The sequence below is a fragment of the Musca domestica genome, unplaced genomic scaffold (genome assembly GCF_030504385.1).
Source record: "Musca domestica strain aabys unplaced genomic scaffold, Musca_domestica.polishedcontigs.V.1.1 1, whole genome shotgun sequence".
In the NCBI taxonomy this organism is placed as follows: Eukaryota; Metazoa; Arthropoda; class Insecta; order Diptera; family Muscidae; genus Musca; species Musca domestica.
The window spans coordinates 42,045,553-42,069,010 of NW_026712114.1; the positions used below are offsets into that span (position 1 = coordinate 42,045,553).

At 35.3% G+C, this 23,458-nt stretch overlaps 1 protein-coding gene across 1 annotated transcript in view; it reads right to left on the reverse strand.

The window, feature by feature from the left end:
- LOC101893475 (octopamine receptor Oamb) overlaps nucleotides 1-23,458 on the reverse strand; it is a 242,466-nt gene that overhangs the window by 44,035 nt on the left and 174,973 nt on the right. Inside the window, exons 4-6 of the mRNA XM_020036170.2 lie at nucleotides 21,649-21,940; nucleotides 21,226-21,462; nucleotides 8,625-9,624 (exon numbers count right to left, since the gene is read on the reverse strand). Coding sequence (XP_019891729.1) covers nucleotides 8,625-9,624; nucleotides 21,226-21,462; nucleotides 21,649-21,900 — 1,489 coding nt within the window. The 5' untranslated portion in view covers nucleotides 21,901-21,940. The remainder of the gene's footprint in view (nucleotides 1-8,624; nucleotides 9,625-21,225; nucleotides 21,463-21,648; nucleotides 21,941-23,458) is intronic.

The following is a 23,458-nucleotide window of genomic DNA, read 5'->3' on the forward strand; positions in this document are numbered from 1 at the left end:
CAGAATATTGGAAGGTACCGTTATATGGGGCTATACGAAGACCGGGCGGACGGACAAGGCTAAATCGTCTTAGAATTGCACGCTGATCAAGAATATATGTAAATAATTTGTTAGGTTTAAAAATTATAAATTCAATGATTTACCAACGGAATGACCGTCCGTTCTATGTTTGGTGGAGAGTTTAAAAAGAGGACAAATGCTAAGTTTATATATCTGTAGGAAATCTCAACATTTTTCGTTAAAAAGTAACTAAAATCATCAAAATACCAAATGTTGGGGGTCACTTTTTCATGGGGGCTTCTCGGAAACTTGGATCTTTATAGACAATGTTCTACCGCAGGAGGTAGAATCTTAGGTAACAAGTCTGTCGATTTTGCTAACATATATGTGTACCCCCAACCTATGTCCGTTTATTAAAATATATTTTCGTTGCGTTATGATTATTCAAACTGTAGGGCCTTTATGGCGGGGGAGGGTCGGAGGTAGGTTGCAATACCTACTGATTATAATTAATTACATAATTTTCTGATATTTTTGCGATTTGCATGAGGTACTTGATATAGTGGACTAAAGGGTTCCACATCATTACCATTATTTCCAATTATATGCGAATAATTGTTATTTTGACGTACCAGAAGGATTGGCTGATACATTCCATATTCACATTAGATTTCTGGTTGAGATAAATAATTAGATATACCAAGTTTTGAATAGAATCGTCGACTTGTTTGGCAAGTTATGAAAGATATAAGTATTAAAAATTGTGCCCCTTTGTGGGTGAGATGCCAGAAGAGGTAGGCCGATATCTTTCATCTTCACATCAGATCTTGTGTTAATAAAAATATTTGGATGGAGGAGAATTGGATACTTATTTCGGATTTTGTAAGATTTCAAATTTTTCAAAATGGAGTAGGCCGATATATCCCATCTTCAAATCAGACCTTGTATTGACAGAAATTTTAAGATTTGAGAAATTTAAAGAGAAACGATCTTTTATATCACATTTTGTTTTGTTATGCTAACATTTAACAGGTAGTTGGGAGGTTCTAGAAGGAGTGGCCCGATAACTACCATCTACACAATAGTTCTTGTGTTGGTGGAATTATTAGAATGTGTCAAGTTTACAAAGAATCCAATGTTTACTTCGCATTTTATGAGCGTTTTGGTTATTTAATATTTTTACCTCTTTGTGGGGGGAGGTAACAGAAATAGTGGACCAATATGTAGACCGTGGACCATCTTTACTCCATATCTTGTGTCAATTAAAATAAGGAGGGTGTATGAAATGTGAATACAATCGGATGTTTATTTCACATTTTATGAGAGATATAATTATTCAATATCTTGACCCTTTGTAGGGAAAACTCCTTAATGGAGTGGGCCGATATTGTCCACTGCATTGATAAATATATTAGTAAGTTTGCATAAAATTAATGATTCTTTCTTGTTCCATAGAGTAAGAGCACATTCTGAAATTGGAGATAATCGGTAAAAAATTAGATATAGCTCCCATATATATCTTCGTCCGATTTGCCTTTTGTTGCGCACCAAACGTGTAATATCAGTCCGAATTGTATGGAAAATAAGTATGCCAAATTTTATCGAAATCGGTTCAGATATAGCTATAGCTCCCATACATATTTTTCATTCGATTTGCTATTTTTGTCCTCCGCAGCCGTAATATGCACCCTGTAACAACAATACTTGGGGAATTATATCAAATACAGCTCAGAAATACCTTTGCTAAATTTTATCGAGATCGGTTCAGATTTGGATATAGCTTCCATATATAACTTCGACCGATTTAACTTTGATTGTGCACCAAACGTCTAATATTTGGCCAAACTGGATGAAATTTGCACCAAATGGGCAATACAAGTCCGAATTTAAAAGATACAAATGCTTCGGCATATTTAGTCCTTTGAACTTTAAATTATAACTTTAATCATAGCATGTATGATTGAATTCTCCCATAAAAAAAAAAACTTTTAATTGTTATGCGCAGCTCTACTAAATTAGCAAAGTGGTGTAGGGTATCATAAAGTCGGACTTTAAGACTTTCTTTACCGGTTTAAAATTCCAATTGGAACTGGAGATATAGCATTATATTTTTGATGTACCTCCAATACTTTTAGATTTTCTATGCATATTGGGAATGTATAACGAAATTTGGAAAAATATAAATTTGCCAAATTAGGTAGGTTCATATGAACTGCTACCTCGAATCCCAAGTACAAGCTATTCGCCATGCGAACTAAATTTGGAATGTTCATGTTTTTCTCATGGCTGTACGTGGCACGTACACGCGAGGGTAGATCGTGAAGAAATATATGGAAGCTATATACAAATTTGATCCGATCTTAATAAAATTTGGCAGAGGTATTTCCGAGCTCTATAAGATATCTGGTACCAAATATCATTGTTGTCGAATGTATATTACGAATGTGAGGGATTTAAAACACCGTATCGGGTGAAACACATATATGGCAGCTATAGCTATATCTGAAGCGATTTTCACCAAAATTGATGTACTTGCTCCTAGATTGAATTCGGTTTGATGTGCCAAATTCAGGTCATTTGGACTTATATTGCTATTATGTGATTTTCTATGCCCATAGCCAGCACTATGAAATTTGTTTAATATCTACTCTCCAGATTCAATACCAACTCTTGTATTTGCAGTACATCTCTTTACCCACTGATAATTCCACTCCACCACCAATTCAGCCCACTAAAGACTTGGCTAATTCATTCATTTCCTCGTAGACATTCTCTATTAGAAAATGGCCAAGATGAATTTAGCTTTCTGACAGAATATTAGCATGGCTGTCAGTTGATGTTGGCTTTGTTAAACATATCTCAAGTAGTTACTGTTATCTCGGCTTTTCATTTTTGGAAAACCAAATCTATGCAACATAACTTCCCGCCCATTTTATATCTTGGGATTCTCTTGTTTGCTGTTTGTAATCCACGTTGTCAGGTTTTGCGTTGTTCACTGTCTATTGTACGTTGGCGTCTTCTTCTTTTTGCTGCTGCTGCTGTTGTTGTCTAAGTAGTGTTGGATTGTATTAAATATTTTATGTTTTTGACATTTCCATTGTTCGACAATGGGTATGCCTCAAGCATGCTAGTGGCCCTCTTAGCTTTCTTTCTCTCTCAGCAATTTTTTCTTCATTTGCACCCACACATGAAAACAAACAGACTTCCTTGTGTTGTTGTTTTGGATGTTGAAGAGATAAAAGGGTTAACGACAAATTGATTTCTAACACGAACTTAAGAAAATACGGAATATGTGTAGGCTGGCTGGCTGGCAGGATGAAGACGAAGATAAATATGAAACGAAGTATGTAATTGTTGTGGCGAAAGTTTAAAACAAAACACATTGTAAGCAGGAAGCCCGTATGAGTGTGTGTGTGTGTGTGTATGTATGTATGAACACCAAAACCAGAAACCGGAAAAATATGGTTAAATTCCATTGAGATAATTTCATGTTAATGACATTTAACTGCCCGAGGGGGCCGGGTCTTGCGTGTATGTTCAAAACAACTTATGTGGGTTTTGTTTTGCTGACATCGATTATAATTTAGGAAAATTTATTAATGTATTTAAGCAATTCGTTATGGAGAAGAAAGCAAGAACTTTATTTTTTTTTAATTTTTTAATTTTTTCTATTTAAAATGGTATTCGTGGCAGGAATAGAACTTTTATAAGAAACAAAGAAGATGTCTAAACTAGTAAGGAAAAGTCAAAAGTCGGGCGGGACCGATTATGTATATGTATTATACTATGCATATTTAGCAGATTAAACAAAAGAATTTATTTAAAGTAGATCCACCAATCAACATTTGGCTTTAGAGTTATAGTTTGGTTTCAGTGGGAACTATTATAGGGGAGAGATCATTCTTAAACACTAAATCGGATGAAACCTATATATGGGAAATATTGCTATATCAGAACCGACTTTCTCCAAATTCGATGCGCCTGCTTCTAGACTGAATTCAGTCGGATGTACCAAAATTTTGGACTTTTGGGCAGAAATTGTTCATTTGGGGCACAATTAACCAGAAAGCGGTTGAAGATATATATGGGAGCTATATCTCAATCTGAACCGATCTTGATAAAATTTGGCAACGGCATGTCCGAGCTCTATAAGATATAATATCATTATTGTCGAGTGGATATTAGGAATTTGAGAGACTTAAAAACTATATCGGATGAAACATATATATGGGAGCTACAGCTATATCAGAACCGACTTTCACCAAATTTGATGTACTTGCTTCTAAACTGAATTCGATTGGATGTGCAAAATTCAGGTCATTTGAACTTATACTGGACATTTGGTTCACAATTAACCCGAAATCGGTTGAAGATATATATGGGACCTCTATCCAAATCTGAGTCGATCTTGATACAATTTGGCAGAGGTATTTCTGTGCTGTATTTGATATCTGAAACCAAACATCAATCTTGTGTGGTAAATATTACGAATATGGGGGACTTAAACACCAAATCGGATGAAACCTATATATGGGAGTTATTGCTATATCAGAACCGATTTTCTCCAAATTCGATGCGCCTGCTTGTAGACTGAATTCGGTCGGATGTACCAAAATTATGGACTTTTTGCAGAAATTGGTCATTTAGGGCATAATTAACCAGAAAGCGGTTGAAGATATATATGGGAGCTATATCCCAATCTGAACCGATCTTGATAAAATTTGGCAAAGGCATGTCCGAGCTCTATGAGATATATGGTACCAAATATCATTATTGTCGAGTGGATATTAGGAATTTGAGAGACTTAAACACAATATCGGAACCGATTTTCACCAAATTTGATGTACTTGCTTCTAGACTGAATTCGGTTGGATGTACCAAAATTCAGGTATTTTGGACTGATATTACCCATTTGGTGTGCTATTAACCCGAAATCGGTTGAAAATCGAATCTGATAAAATTTAGCAGAAATATTGCCGAGCTCGATAAGATGTCTGTTGTGGAATGCTTGTTACGCTTGCGAGGGTCTTTAACAGCAAATCGGATGAAACCTATATTTGACGAACTTGCTTCTAAACTGAATTCGGTTGGATGTGCCAAAATTCAGGACTTATAATGGCCATTTGGTGCACAATTAACCCGAAATCGATTGAAGATATATGGGAGCTAAATCTAAATCTGATCCGATTATCACCAATTTCAATAGGGTTCGTCCTTGGGCCAATCAAATATTGTTTGGAAAATTTCATCTCAATCAGATAGTAAATACAATTTTGTTCACAAGGAAACATGGACGGACAGACGGACTGATATGCATAAATCGACTCAGAAAGTGATTCTATGAAGAGCCTCAATGGTATCTATGGGTTTTTCGCGCTTCTTTTTCCCTGTTACAAACAAATGCACAAAGACATAATACCCTGACGACTGTGTGGTGTAGGGTATAAAAACGTATGGTACTAAACACTACATTTTTTACAACTATCGAAAAAAAATTTCTAATGTCCATACTACAACTGTCTTTAATTCGGGAGAGTCTCCCAAATGAGTGGGATTTGGGAAAATAATTCGATATATTAGCCCATTGCTCTAGGCAGAACTCTGCGTTTAATAGGAAATATTCATAAGTAAAAAATAAACAAAATTTAGTTTTTTCACAACTCTGCATGTCGAAAATAATTATAATCTTGCATATTTGGATACTTTGGGGTTAACAAGGAAGATCTTCCGGAGTAGTGCAGTTCCGAAATAGTTGAGAGTTTTTTGGCTTTGAGTGTATTTTTCCCATTATTATTCTCAATTAACCTGTGCCTGTGCGTTTTCTATTAAGCCGCGAATGTATAATTCATTACAACAAACATTTCTCATAATTTTTCAAAGCAATAATTATTTAAAATTATTGTAAAAACATCGTATTTTGTCTTCGTTATGCCTTAAACAAATAACCTGTAATAATGCTGTAGGAGAGCTCAATTGCAGTACACAAGTTCGGGATCCTTAAAAAACAATTTTTAGGTTCTCGACAAATTAAGACCTCAACCTTAGGGAGATATGCCAGTGTATTATTTTTATACTCTCAGCCATATGGCTACAGAGTGTATATATAATTTGATACGTGCCTAGTCGAAATAACGGTTTTAGACCCTAGGTCTCTTTGGACCAAATCCGTTTCAGAACATTTGGAGTCGATCTAGCGATGTCCGTCTGTCTGTCTGGTTGGGATAACTCTCGAAGGGAGTATCCGATTTTGTCCAAACTTGGTACATCGTAATATTTTTATCAAACTTAGATCGAGTTCGGAGATGGGAAATATCGGTCCACTCTTTCTCATACCTCCTCCACAAAAGGTCGAAATTTGCAAAAAAAAGAATATTTTTTGCACAGAAAGAGAAAGGATAATCCGTTTTTGCTCCAACTTTGCAAATCCTAATATTTGCATCAGTTCTACGTTAGGTGTAAAAATGGACAATATCGTTTTACTCCTTCAAGTACCTCCCACACAAAGGGTCAACATTTTAAATAATTACAACCCACATAAAATGTGATGTAAGAGTCCGATTGTCTTCAAATGTCGTACATCCCAATATTTATATTAAGCCAAAGTATGGTGTTAAGATTGAATCCGATTTTGCTTCAATTCTGCAAATTCTAATATTTGCATCTGTGCTAGGTCACGTGTAAAATGGACAATATCGGTTCACTCCTTCAAGTACCTCCACCACAAATGATCAATATTTTGAAAAATTACAACTCTCAAAAAATGTGATGTAAGAGTCCGATTGTCTTCAAATTTCACGCATCCCAATCATTTTATTAGCCCAAGGTCTGGTTTTAAGAGGGAGTATATCGGTCCACTTCTTCTGGTACCTCCCCCACAAATGGTTGAAATTTTAAAAATATATATTTTCTGCACAGAAAGGGAAGCAATAATTTAATTTTAAAAACATAACGCTCGAAGAATGCGAAATAAGGATCCAACTCTGTTCAAATTTCACACATACAAACATTTTTGCTTACACCAGATCTGTTGTGAAGATGCTATATATCTGCGAACACCTTCTGGTACCTCACCCACAAAGGGACACAATTTTCAATATTTTTATCTGTCATAAATTGTGAAACAACGCAGCGATTCTTTACAATTGCTATATCCATCTGCTATAATAATATTTATATCATATTTATTTAGGTCCGATACGAAATGGACAATATTGACCCATTCTTTCAAAACCCACTCCATAGAGGGTGAAGAGTGCTGAGGGTATACATCTGTCGGCAAAACCGACCCCTACTTTTTTACTTGTTTAAATTACATAAAATTGAAGCTCTATTTAAAAAACCAAAAACAAGTACAAAGCTGTAAGTTCGGCCGGGCCGAACTTTGAATACTTTCCACCATTTGAAACGAATTTGGCAATCTTCAAAAAAATAAAATCCGTTAAAAATTCTTTTAAAATCTTAAAAATACCGAATGTAGACGCTATGTTAGGGCAATGTAGCAATTATATTAGGGTTTATACGACGACGTGGACCTGCATAGGCAACTTTTGTCATAAGCCAATACAATATTCAAATGCGAAACTTAAAAAAAAATCGGTGACCTATTCAGCTAAAATCATCAAAATACCGAACATAGGGAGGTTCCATTATATGGGAGGATACCAAAACAAGGATCTCCACAGGCAATTGAAAAAAAAAAAATAAAAATTGCAATTATGATAAAAATTGTGTATGCAGTTCCACGTCATCGTATAAACCCTAATATAATTGCTACATTCGGTATATTTAAGATTTTAACAGAATTCTTAACGGATTTTATTTTTTTGAAAATTGCCAAATGAGTTTCCCTTTTTTAATTGTTTTTATATGGTTTTGTAACCCTATAAAGCCCCAGCAGAATTGCCCATTACCAATCAAGTTATCAACCCATTATTTAGCCAAGGACATCTTACGCCGAAAAAAGGACTAATATCACTAATTTTTGTAGACAAATTCGATAAATAAATACTAATTTAATCGTTCTTTAGAGGACAAAAAATAGCGACGTATTACGTGAGACATAAACTTGTTGAAATAATGGATTACTTCAGATAATATTCCAGCAAAGATACTAGGCTGGAATATTACCTAAATTCACCTCAATTTCAATGCCTATTTTTGAATGATTATTTTATGGAATTACCAAACAGAATGTTAGTATAAGCTCCCTACCTTAGATCCAAAGCCAGTGTGGTTATAATATTTGCATGTACATATATTTAATAAAATTTTGTTACGTGAATAATGAAAGAAGTGTCGAGTTCTGATTTTTTTGGTTAGAATGAACAAATTTACAAAACAAACAAAATCTAATTGCTTTACAAAATGCTTAGAATGAGACGTTTTCATATTGGCACGGTTTCACTACTTCATTTCACAACTACTTTGTATTGCCACAGACGCCATGAAAACAACAAATGAAGAAGTTCTAGAAATGATAATAAAGTGAGAGAGTGTTGAGAGTTTGTTGTTGTTGTTTTGCGTTTTTTTTTTTTTTGCTTTGTATTTAATTGGACGGCACAGGTTTGTGGTGGAGCAAATCTAAAAATCAAAACCAAAAAAAAATCCGAAATCTTGCTACTTACCCTTAGTGGTTTTAAATCCCTGATTAATGGCTCGTGTGGTGCGCACTGCAGCCCGATAAATGCGCCAGTAGAAGAAGAGCATTACAAACATGGGTATGTAGAAGGAGCCGAGGGCGGAGTAGAGAACATAACCGCGATCATTTGTTAGCTCACATTTCCATGGGCAGGGCGGAGGAGGTGTTAGTGGCGGTGGCGGCGGTGGTGGTAATGGTGATGACAGAGGCAACGAGTCCACATAGTCATATGTTGTTGATGGGATTTTAGTGGCTCTACTTCTGCCGCTGGTGGTTGTGGTGGTGATGGCACTACTACTGCTGCTGCTGCTGGTGGACGATGATGGTCCATAGTCGTCATCCGTAACATGCTCCCTGCTATATGTCTCATAGTTGGCATTGGAAAAGCTGGCTGAGCTATCCTCGCCACTGGCATCAAATCTGCCATATTCTTCACTATCATCTGCCTGAGATTTATGCTCATCGTATGTAGTATCCTCGCCGTCCATCGCATAATCATCGGCTACAATGTTAGCCGCCGCAGCCATTCTGTTGACATTGTGATTATTTACATTTTTCGCAATCTTCTTAGTTACTAAGTGGGCATGGTATGGATCGTAGGGATTAAATGAATTATACATGGATGAGAAGGACGACGATGATGATGGTGCTGAGGCTAATGCCGATGCTGGGTAGGAAGCCTGTGGCTCCACCAGCCAGTCATGAGTGGTTACAGGTGGCAGATGGGAAGATGCTGTGGCAGACATTGGCCTGTGGCGATTTTTGCGGTGTAAAAACTTGGACGAAAATGTGGAAATGAAGGGTGGTGCTGCCGGTGGCACCCGAATCGAGGACGATGATGCTGATGTTGATGTGGAGGATGAAGACGACGACGACACTTGCGATGATGATGTTGTTACTGATGAGGGCTCATTTGCAACTGTTGTTGTACTAGTGGCATAATAAAGCGTATAATTTCCCCTGGTGTATGTTGGTTCTGCCATTGGCTGCAAAGAAAAAAAGAAGAAGAAAAAAAACCAACGTAAGATAATAAAGTTCGTCATGGGATTAGCAACACTACACCGATGAATGCGTCCATTGCCAGCCAAACAAGCCAGGAAATATATGCTAAGTGGTGTTGGAATTATGTTTATGGTCTGTACGCTTGGCGGTGGCGGAGAACATTTGAATAATTAAATCTGATTAATATGAAAAAGAAAGAAAGAAACTTCAATACACACATACATGCACGTGCTACTCGGCAATTTGGGCAGAATTGAGGATTTTTTCATCCTGTGAAAATAAATTGTTCGTTACTTTGATAAAAAAAAAAACAAAATGTATCAGAGGATGTAATAATTGCTGCTAATTCGAGGGAAGCCAAGAATTTTTTGTTGCACCGTTTTTTTTTTGAAGGTCAAATTAAAAGCTCATTACTGTAGTCTTATATAATTCCACTGATCCGTGGAGAATGTAAAAAAAAGAATTGGGGTTTAGGAGATCAATGCAAAAATATGCGAGGGAATTAATTAGGATTTTAATTTCATACCGGCAACAATTTAGGCCGAAAGAAAAAGGATACATTAATAGGCATTTGGAAATGTGGCAACCACTTTAATATGTCGTAGGAAATTATAATAAAAACATTATTAAAATCCTTTATATGAACTAACAACAATATTTTCTTAAAATCTTCAAAATACAAATTCAAACAAGCGAAACAGTATGCAAGAAATAAGATCAGCATACATTTCGTTATTACGATTTTCTATTTGACATTTGGTTCTTTACTTTTCAGGATCCCTAAATATCAAGCCACATCCCATTCTATTAAAAATCGTTTAAGGATTTACATAAAACCATAATTGAGTGGCGTTGTACTTTGGGTCAGACATCAAAACCGGAGATGCAGTTACACTGTGTGAACGAAAAAAATAACCATATTCTGACACCGCAGACTAATAGAAAATCAAAAATAAAACCAGTAAATAAAGTCTTAAAGTCGGGCGGGGCCGACTTTATGATACCCTACACCACTTTGCTAATTTAGTAGAGGTTCACGTAACAATTAAAAGTTTTTATGGGAGAATTCAATCATACACGCAATGATTATAATTATAATTAAGAGTTCAAAGGACTAAATTTGCCGAAGCATTTGTATCGTTTAAATTCGGAATTGTATTGCCCATTTGGTGCACAATTAATTTAATTTTTTTTAATTTAATTTTTTCCAAATCGGAACCGATCACGATAAAATTTGGCAAAGATATTTCTGAGCTGTATTTGATAAATTTCCCAGAATATCGTTGTTACGGAGTGCATATTACGGTTGTGGGTAACAAATATAACAAATCGGATGAACAGTATATATGGGAGCTATAGCTATATCTGAACCGATCTTCACTAAATTTGACATACAATTTGACAATTCGGTCGTAAGTGCCAAATTCCATCCAATTTGGGCAAATTTTAGACGTTTGGTGCACAATCGAAGGTAAATCGGACGAAGTTATATATGGGAGCTATATCCAAATCTGAACCGATCTCGATAAAATTTGGCAAATGTATTTCTGAGTTGTATTTGATATATTTCCCCAAATACTGTTGTTGCAGAGTGCATATTACGGCTGCAGAGGACAAAAATAACAAATCGGATGAACAATATATATGGGAGCTATAGCTATATCTGAATTGATTTCGATCAAATTTGGCATATTTATTTTCAGGCCTAATTTGGTTGCATGTGCAAAGTTCAATACTATTCGGGCTAATATTACACGTTTAGTGCCCAATAAAATGCAAATCGGAGGAAGATATATATGGGAGCTATGTCTAAATTTTGACCGATTATCTCCAATTTCAATAGGGTACGTCCTTGGGCCAAACAAATGATTTGTGCAAAATTTCATCTGGATCGGGTAATAAATGCGACCTGTACTTTGTTTACAAAAATACATGGACAGACGGACAGACGGACGGACGGACATGCATAAATCGATTCAGAATGTGATTCTATGCAGATCATCAAAAGGAACTACGGGTCTATCTCGTTTCCTTTTGCCTGTTACAAACAATTGCACAAATACATAATACCCTGACCACCTTGTGGTGTAGGGTATAATGATGCGTGTCCCGGGTTTTACCTTGGTTGGACACAAAGGGATCATTTTTTCAGGCTCAAATCTTCCGAACCATAAAGAACTTGTATTTGCAAAGTTGTAGCCTTCGCCATAAAAAAATTGATTAGTTGACTCATAAACTCCAGCAAACTTCAACTTAAATATCAAATTTCATTCATAATTTTTACGCGAGGCATAGGTTTACTGATACAAAACCGTTGGGAATTCAACGAAAGAACTTATTACGAACATTGAGCTTAAGTTTTGTCGAGATCCATTTAGATTAGTATATAGCTCCCTTTATATCTTTATCCGATATCCAGTTTATTGTACACCAACTGGCTAATATCAACCCAAATGGACAGAAGTTTAGCAATTAAGGCTGAATTCATCCTATAAACCAGTACTTCAAACTTGGTGTTCATCGGTTCAGATATAGCTATAGCTCCCATATATATGTTTCATCCGATTAGTGGTTTAAAGTCCCTCACAAGCGTAATAAGCATTCCACAACAATGATCTTTGGCACCAGATATCATATACAGCTCTGAAATAAGTATATCAAATTTTTGTCAAGATCGGTTCAAATTTGGATATAGCTCCTGGATATATATCCTTAACCAATTTCGGGTTAATTGTGCACCAAATAGCCAGTAAAAGTCCAAATGGCTTTTAGTACATCCGACCGAATGTAGTCTAGAACCAAGTACATCAAATTTATAGAAAATCGGTTCAGATATAGCTCTAGCTACATGTTATAAAGCTCGGAAGTACATTTGCCAAATTTTATCGAGAACGACTAATATTTAGATATAGCTCCCATATATATCCTTAATCCGATTTCAGGTTTATTGAGTAAATAATGACTAATATCAGCCCAAAAGGAGTGAATTTCGGGACATAAGTTTCCATTTTTTGCCACTCGACTCCGATGTGTATTTTTAATAGAATCCTTCTCCAGTGATATCATGCACTCCATAGCAACCTATAACTGCTCTAAAGCCAAATGTTGATGGGTGGTATGATCTACTTGAAAAAAAAATTCTTTTGTTACGGCAGATCGACTAAATATGCACAGTGGTGTAGAGTATCATGAAGTCGGCCCCACTCGACTTTTGACATTTCATTACTGGTTTATTCTTGGAAACAACCAAAAAATACTTCGACAAATACTGCGATGTGTTTAACACGTATCCCACAACTGAGCCATAAAAATGAATGCCGTCATATGGCGCGGAATGTTTTTCGCTCCTAAATGTTTAAATCAGACATCCCAAACTGTCTTATGGCTTGGACAAAAACTAAACATGTTTGTAGGACATTTTGAGTCGATGAAGTCATATATTTCCCTCCATCTAACTGTCTGTCTATGTGCACGATAAAGCTCTTGAAGTTATTTGGTACACACTTTTTATATTTTAATACTATAGCTATAGATCCCATATATATGTTTCATCCGATTTGGTGTTTAAGTCCCTCACATTCGTAATATACAAAGATGATATTTAGTACCAGATATTAGATTCAGCCCAGCAATACATGAATCAAATTTTATGAAGATCGGTTCAGATTTGGATATAGCTCCCCTATATATCTTCGTCCGATTTTAGTTTTCTTGTGCACCAAATGGCTACTTTAAGCCCAAAGTGAGTGAAATGTTGCACTTCCAAGTGAATTCTTTCAAGAAGTAAATACTTAAAAATTCGTGAAAATCGCTTCAGATATAGCTATAGCTCCCATATATATGTTTCATCCGATTTTGGTGTTTAAGTTCCTCACATTCGTAATATACGCCCCATAAAAATGATATTTGTTACCAGATATTAGATTCAGGCATGATTCAAATTTTCTCAAGATCGGATCAGATTAGGATATAGCTTCCCTATATTTTCGTCCGATTTTAGGTTTTTTGTGCAACAAATGGCTAATATTAGTCCAAATATATTTTCGGGCTTCAACGGAATTATATATTATTATATATATATATATATATATATATATATATATATATATATATATATATATATATATATATATATATATATATATATATATATATATATATATATATGTTTCATCCGATTTTGTGTTTAAATCTCCAAATTTCGGAATATACATTCTACCACAATCATATTTTGTACCAGATATCTCATAGAGCTCAGAAATGTCCAATATAAACCTTTATTTTACGAAAGCTGTACTAAATATGCATAGTGGTGTAGGGTATCATATAGTCGGACCCGCCCGACTTTTGAGCTTTCCTTACTGGATTTATTTTGAAAATGTTGAAGTTTGTGGTGAATGAAGTAGATCGTTATGACAAATCTTCTTTTTCAGCCGGCCACATTGACACACGGACCGACGGACATGGTACCGTGTAAGATACATGAGTCTAGAATCATTATTTAAATAATACAAATTTAGATAATGCTAAGGTACTTTAACATACAAATTTCCCAATCCAATTCAAGTAAACCTCGTATCCATATAGAACAAGTCTCGTTAAAATCAATTGCTTCCATCCCACTAGTTTCCATTTTATTAGAAAATTCTAAAATATTCATATCTTGCACTCTTGTTAAATATTTTCACTATCAATATTTCCCCCATTTAAGAAAATTAAAAAATAGTACTTTAGTTAGGATTAAATTTTAAATTACGGCACAAAATATTTTAAATTAATCTTGCTAATGAAATTTAAAAACGAATCTATTTATATACATACGTATGTCGGCGTACATCACCACAAAATTATTTGTTTTATTCCCATCTTCTGTTACCATAAGAACAACCACATCTTTAATTTTATTTCCATAAAGTGTTTCACGTGCCGCTACATACTTTTTCCGTGAATTGAAAAAGAAAATAAGAAACTTATTTTAACTTTTCTTAGAAAATGAAAAACATTTCGAGTTCCAAGAGAGTTAGGTAAACAAGGTAAGAGACTGTTTTCTCAAAATTATGGTTTGTTTGATAAAAAAAAAAAACAAAATTGTTGCGAACTTGAAAATATTTAAGACGTGAGAAGTATTTAAGTAAATATTTAAAAAAAAAAAAAAAGAATAAAACTGTAAGTTCGGCGGGGCCGAACTTTGAATACACTCCACCATTTGCAACGAATTTGACAATTTTCAAAAAAACAAAATTAATAAAATCGGTTAAAAATTCTGTTACAATCCTAAAAAAAACGAATGTAGCCGTTATATTAGGGTATATACGACGACATGGACCTGCATGGCAAATTTTTCCATAAGCCATTATAACAATCCAATGCGAAATTTGAAAAAAAAAAATCGGTGAGAAATGTAGCTAAAATCATAACCAGTAAATAAAGTCCTAAAGTCGGGCGGGGCCGATTTTATGATACCCTACACCACTTTGCTAATTTAGTTGAGTTCCACATAACAATTAAAAGTTTTTATGTGAGAATTCAATCATACACCCTATGATTATAATTACAATTTAAAATTCAAAGGACTAAATATGCCGAAGCATTTGTATTTTTTAAATTCGGACTTGTATTGCCCATTTGGTGCAAAATTAATTTGAAATCAGATAAAGATAAATATGGGAGCTATATCCAAATCTGAACTGATCTCGATAAAATTTGGCAAAGATATTTCTGAGCTGTATTTGATATATTTCCCTGAATATCGTTGTTACGGAGTGCATATTACGGCTGTGGGTAACAAATACAACAAATCGGATGAACAATATATATGGGAGCTAAAGCTATATCTGAACCTATCTTCACCAAATTTAGCATACTACCTTCTAGACTCAATTCGGTCGTATGTGCCAAATTCCATCCCATTTGACGTTTGGTGCACAATAAAATGTAAGTCGGACGAAGTTAAATATGGGAGCTATATCCAAATCTGAACCGATCTCGATAAAATTTAGCAAAGACATTTCTGAGCTGTATTTTATATATTTCCCTGAATATCGTTGTTACGGAGTACATATTACGGCTGCGGATGACAAAAATAACAAATCGGATGAACAAAATATATGGGAGCTATAGCTATATCTGAACCGATTTCGATCAAATTTGGTACACTTATTTTCAGGCCTAATTTGGTTGTATGTGCAAAATCCTTACTATTCGGGCTGATATTACACGTTTGGTGCACAATAAAAGGCAAATCGGACGAAGATATATATGGGAGCTATATCTAAATTTTTCCCGATTATCTCCAATTTCAATAGGGTTCGTCCTTGGGCCAAACAAATGTTGTTTGGAAAATTTCATCTCAATCGGATAATAAATGCGACCTGCATTTTGTTCACAAGATTACATGGACAGACGTACGGACGGACGGTAGGACAGACATGCAGATCATCAAAAGGAACTATGGGTCTATCTCGTTTCAATTTGCCTGTTATAAGCAAATGCACAAAGACATAATACCCTGACCACCTTGTCGTTTAGGGTATAAAAATACCGAATATAGGGAGGTATCATTGTATGGGGGCTATACCAAAACGAGGACCTGCATAGACAATATTCTGTCATAGGCTGTAGTATCCATTACGAACCTCAAATACCAAATTTGAAACAATTCCGGTGAATAATGTCGCTAAATCATCAAAATACCGAATATCGGGAGGTACCGTTATATGGAGGCTATAAGAAGGCGTGAACCTGCACAGACAATTTTCTGTCATAGGCTATGAATAATATCGCTTAAATCATCTAAGTACCGAATATCGGGAGGTGCCACAATATGGGGGCTATACCGAAACGTAGACCTACATGGCGCATTTCCAGTACCAAAAGGCTTGAAGACATTATATATATTTGAGTTTTATCAACTTACTTCATTTCGTTCGGAAGCTAAAGTGATTTCCATAGATGGACAGACAGACGGACGGAAATCGCTAAAACAACTTAGAATTTTATGCTGATCAAGAAATGCTTATTTCAAGGTGTCACAAACGGAATGACAAACTTAATATATCCTTCATACTACGATGGAGGGTATTAAAAGAATACTAAATGCAGGAGATGAAGAGAAATACTCTCATCAGCCACTGTAATCCCTGGTAGTACAGCCGATATCATTACCCACAGCTTGATATTTGATATTTTATTATAAGATTTTCTTTTCTTTGCTTGTTGACTGTTCCACACCAAAGAGAGAAATACAAAAGGATTTAAGTTAATTATGCCTGCAAAAAGCTGCCAACAATTTTCGGTTGTCATTTTGCGCCTTGCGACTTAAGAGTAGGGCTATAGGGAACTTGGTTTATTCGCATGGCTTATGATATGCTGTTGTATTGTATTACATTGCAGTGTAATAAAACTTCCAGTTTTTTTCAGCCGTTTTCTTGCTTGTCCTTTATTGTTACGTTAAGCATTTTCTGTTTGTCAGTCGGTCTGTCTGTCTGTCTGTCTGTCTCTCTGTTGTTCCCTTTTTTTGGTGAAATTGCCTTGAATGTTTGTTTATTTTTTATGTTTGTTCTCAATTGTTATGGGTTTCCTTGATTCTTGTTGTCGTTCTTGTTGTTGTTGTTGGCATACTTATGTGCTTACTTATGAATGTATCCTTTTTTATTTATGCACGTATAAAAATGTAGACATACTTGTTTTTACATATGTCAGAGAATATGGGAAATTGTAAAGAAGATAACGGTTAGTTCAGTACATATGAGACACTGCAGTGTAAATCAGGATAAATAGTGAGTGCCCATTTAAAAACTGAAAGTGGCGTATAAAAAAAATTCTACCAGCAAAATAATAGACTACGAAATTATACCCCGATTCGTGCTAGTCTTATATTCGGGATACATTAACCAATCAAGAGGACAGGTCTAAATAACTTTTATCATTGACATCTGGTGACCCATTTGCAATTGGTTGTCTATGGACATATTACAACTTTTTGAGATTAAACCAATAGAGAAAGGCCAAAGTCCGGCTAGGACGACTTTATGATACTCCACACCACTTTGCATATACAGGGTGAGAGGAGAAAAAAGCAACCAACTTCAGACTGCTGTCATTTCTAAGCCACTCGTCCGACAGCTGTAAAATTATTCCAGTGACAGCTCATTATATTGTTTACAAGCGTACAAAAGAATTTTGGTGAGAATTTTCCAGAAGAAACGTTATTTGTGATGGAATTCAAGCGTGATAATGTGATTCTTTATGTGTGACGGAGTAAATTGCAATTCCAATAAGAAAGCAAAGGCTATAGTCGTGCGGGGCCGACAATGTGATACCCTACAACACTAAAATATGTCAGAAGCCCCTTTATGTCCAAATGTAAGTTGGAAGATTTCGCTTTGGAAATTATGTAACGGAGTACTGCCCTGATATTACCCTTAGCATTTTGATCGGACACATTTATCCAATATTTACGCACTCCATCGTGCTGTTAGTTGTTGTGGTCCATTTTACAGCTAAATATAATCAAATGGTGATCCAAAATGTTACAATTCTTCCCTGTCCTTAACTCTCTTCTCAGGCGTGTCGATTGGCTTCAATTGCGTGATCAGAATTTTTTTCTGATTTTGATTCATTTGAACCGCTAAATAATTGACAAAATTTGTCAAAATCGGTCCAGCCATTCTTGAGATATAAGATTTCTAGCTAACATACCCTTCCTTTGTATATACAGGGTTGTCCATATTCGACGGACCCATCTGGCAACGCCATAACTTTTGACAGAGATGTCACATCGCTTAATAACATACCGTGTTTGAAGCGTCAGTCCAAGCAGATTTTTACCATGAACCAATACACGAGCTCTGAAATAGTTGAAATTTACATTCAACAGAAGAATTCAATTGTGAAAACTCAACGTGCCTTCTAAGAACACCATTAAGCGTTTATACGAAAAAATATCTACTGGTAAAGCTCTTTCTAATCCGAAGATGTCATATAAAAGTCGACCAAGGCGATCGGCCGAGAATATCGCTACCGTACGAACCAGTGTTGAGAGGTGCCCAAGAACATCCCAAAAACGCCGTTCTCAGCAGTTGGGCATGGCTCGGTCCACTTTACAACGGATTATTCGCATTGATTTGCATTTGTTCCCGTACAAAATTCAATTGACGCAAAGAATGTTGCCTGCGGACAAGCCGGAATGGGCCCAAAGAGTTATAGGTCCGTCGAATATGGGCAACCCGGTATACATTGTATATATTTCGCTATATATATCCACTATATTTTCTATCGGCATCTAAATAACGGTCAGAGCTGACCTGTTGGTCTATTTATCTTTTCGCCGGGATTAAAAATATTCGCGGGTTAATGGAAAATTTGATTTTTATTTAACAAAAACGATATGGTCTATTTCACCCACCATTACCTGATGGCAATCAAAATTGGAAGGCTTTTGCACAGCCCTTAGCTCTAGCCCCATGCTAACTTCCGTGTCGATTGGTCTATAATTGCGACCAGTAGAGCAATTGCAAAATCAGGAAATGTTTCAGTTTTTGGTCCATTTCAATCCCTAAATATTATGCGAGCATCTCCAAAAGCAATAGGGTTCTATTCTGGCCCTAGCCCCACCTCCATTCTAAATTTCATGAAGATCAGGCCATAATTTCGACCTGTAGAGCGATTACAAATTAACATGGATAGACGGACGGACGGACATACATAGCTAGATCGACTCAGTTCGGTGAGATAGAAAGATCCATATATACTTTCCTATGTGGGAAACCAATATTTAGAGGCGTTACATAATTTTTGGTTGTAATGTTGTAGGGTATAAAAAGTGCAAGAACTTACACCGCAACAGAAAGAAAATAGACTCAAAAGAGCTAAAGAGTTGCTTCGCTTGGCCGAAAGATGTGAACTGCCGAATTTGGTTGTTCTCTGATTAGAAAACATTCGTTGTCCAGCAGTTTTTAAACAAACAAAATAATCGTGTTTACTTTCCAAAGAGGTCAGCTGAAAATGTGTACCTTCGGTTGGCTACCAGAAACTCAGCCCGCGCCACCCAAGAATTTTTACAAAATGAGGTTCCTCGCTTCATTTCCAGCGCACAATGGCCACCAAAATCTCCGGATACCAATCCGTTGGACTATTGTGTCTGTAGTATTTTGAAAAGCAAGGTTGGCACTAAAAAACACCAAAATTTGTTGATCACCTCAAGCAAGCGCTTCTCCGGGATGGACCAAAATACCGCAGAGCAACATTCGGGCAGGGTGTGACGGTTTCATTGGCCGTTTGAAGGCCATAATCCGTGCCAAAAGTGACCAATTTGAACAAATCTTAACTTATTTTAAAATTTGATGCTCTTTCCGATAGTTTTTGCTTTCATTCAGAATCAATTATCTAGTGACTACGGATCATCGTTTGAAAATGCGGCTTTTAACTGTGACGTACCTTAAATTTACCACTGTGCATTTTATTGATTTATAAACTCACGATTTTCTATTCATTGAAATAAGTGGATCTGGCGATTGGCAGCTGTAAAGATATAACATTCTTCTACAATTCTAAAATATTGCAAAATTTTACGACTTGAAAAGAGCATTCATCTGTGGTGGAAGGCTCCAATAAAAAAATAGATCATTAAAATGCTAAAATCACCCTAAATATTTTATTTAAGTTTCTTGGAAATACAATTGTCCAAAAATATTTGTGCACATATATTGACAAAACCTGAAACGACTCATATCGCTGAAGGTTAACATTTACAATGAGCTAAATAGCTTACAAATTTCCTAAGCATACAGCTGAATATAAAAAAACACGAAACAAAACCATCAAAATGTAACCGAAAAGAAAAAACAAAACTATGGTACTAAATGTGGGTTAACATACGAAGCGTAAAATTGCCAAAATAAAAGAAAGTAAAATATACCAGCAAGTTGTAGCATTTTGTCAATTTCCTTAAGTAAAGTCCATACACATTTGTGAAATTTGTTTGTTTTTTCTACTTTTGGGTAGTAAAAATATTTTATTTGTGCCCAAAAAGTACTTGGCTTGGTTTGTTTCCAATGACATTTCGTTAGCTACTTAACTGCTTTGCCAAATGTGGGTAAAATATATTTGACATATTTTGGTCAAGTTTTAGAGAGGTTTTTTAAGTGTCATCAATCCAAATGACCCAGAGATATGCATATGAGGAAATTGTTGGTATAGAGTATACATTAAATTTAGAAAAATATTTATAAAAACATGAAAATATTGTGGTTTTTTATATACCTAAAAAATAAAGGAAATACATATATATTAGATATATATATGTTAGAAAAATGTTTTAGAAAAATATGTGTTTATGAATTTTCCCATCTTCCCCATAAGCCGAATACAAATAATATATTTTTGTCAGACAAATATTTTATGTAAATTAAAATTTTGTCTTATTTATATTTGAAATACAAATAAAATTTTTCCTCCATCTACTGACCACGCCATAAATGTGGGCAGTGTACCAGAACAGACCATAAACAGCTCGTTTTGTTTTCCAACAACTAATTCCATACCACAGTGATATATTTTAGAGCCTTAAATATAACACCACCTACCTTTTGATCTTTCCACCCCACCAAAGGTGGAAAACAAATGACAAACGATAATACCCATATGCCGGCAATTAGAGATTTGGCCTTTTTTGTAGACATAATGCTGGGATAAGTAACCGGTCTTGTAACCGCCACATAACGATCCAGAGATATGGCACACAGATTTAATATTGATGCCGTGCACATCCATACATCAACGGCCAGCCAAATGCGGCACCAGACATCACCGAAAATCCAAACCTAAAAAAAACAGTCCAGAAAAACACACACACAAATCATATAATTACATATTTATTTAGGTAATTTTGACTGAGTAAAAATAAACACAGACCACATGGCGTACGACTGACATTAATTACTCGAAACAAATAATTAATAACACTCATACGCGTACGTGGCCAAGGCATTTTCATCTCGCCAACTTACCTTAAACACCTCCCATGTAGCCGAAAACGGTAGCACCGCCAGACCCACCAACAAATCGGCCACCGCCAAGTTTACAATGAAAAAATTCGTAACACTGCGCAATTTGTTCGAACAGAAAACGGCGGCGATGACGAGCAGATTTCCTCCTATTACTAAAACATTGATAAATTCGAGTATCGCTAATGAGATCAAATTCGATGGTTCCGTCCATTTTACCGACTTTATTAGACTCTCACACTCTGTTTCATTCATGGCGGTAATTCAATGATGGGTGTTGAAATGTATTGACTACCTGGAATGAAAAGCGAAGCGAACGCCAAGAAGATCATATTAAAATTAATTTGCTTTATGTTAAATATTAATGGGTCTTAAAGTGAGCGAAAATTACTTTTTAAAAGGAATTAAATTATTTTATTAATTAATGGCAATGTTAATGAAGGCACGTGTACGACATTTTGATACGGCATCATCAAATTGCCAAATAAAAATAGGTTTTGTTTTAACAATTAGTGGTAATAGCCCATTATATCTACAAAAACTATACTAAGTAGAGATATTCCCAAGAATTGGTTGGGGAAAATTAAAAATTAAAGTATTTTTAGAGTATAAGAAATTGATAGCATAGTATTTAATTAATTATTACTCTGAGACACAACTATTTTGGTAATTGCTCAGCAGATAAGGAAAAATGATGTCAAGAATGAAGAGTTGGATATAAAGGAGTTCCCTTCAATTTCACAAGATCTCGAATACAACTTTTTTGATTCAAAGGTCACAAAAACGGACATTTTTTTAACTTGCAATTTAAAAACAAAACATTCTCCAAAGAAATTTATTTAGTTCCACAAGCTATTCGCAAATATAGAAACAGAGTTGGCAAGTTCTGTTTCCATATTAGGGTCCGCAAAAAATGTGAAGAAAGCGTACAGTTTTTATAACAGCTATGCTCAAAATCAACCTATAGAATATCTACTAAAATTTAAATTGTTATAATAAGTTCAGAGAAAAACCAGTAAGGAAAAGTGAAAAGTCGGGCGTGGCCGACTTTGTGATATCCTACACCACTATGCATATTAAGTAGATCCTCCGTAATAAAAGAACTTATTTAAAGTTGATCACACCAACCATCAACATTTGGCTTTAGAGAAGTTAGTTTAGTTGCAGAGTAAACTAATATATGGGAATTTGAAGAAGATATTTTAATATATTATACCAAATAATATTGCTATAGAGTGCATGAGAAGGATTATATTAAAAAAAATAAATATCGGAGCCGAGTTCCACAAAATGGAGACGTACGTCCTGAAATTCACTCCATTTGGGCTGATATTAGCGTCATTATTTGCACAATAAACCTGAAATCGAATTAAGGAAATTTAGGAGCTTTATCCAAATCTTAGCCAATCTCGGTAAAATTTGGCAAAGGTTTTCCAAAAATCATTATTGTCGAATGTATATTAGGAATTTGAGGGACTTAAACACCAAATTGGATGAAACATATATATGGGAGCTATATCTATATCTGAACCGATTTTCTCCAAATTTGATGTCCCTGATTTTAGACTAAATTCGGTCAGATATACCAAAATTCAGGTCATTTGGGCTTATATTGGACATTTGGTGCACAATTAACCCGAAATCGGTTAAAGATACATGGAAGCTTTATCTAAATCTGATCCGATTATCACTAATAGGGTTCGTTCTTGGCCAAAAAATTGTTTGCAAAACTGCATCTCAATCGGATAATAAATACGAACTGCATTTCGTTCACAAGAATGCATGGACGAACTGACATGCACAAGACGACTTA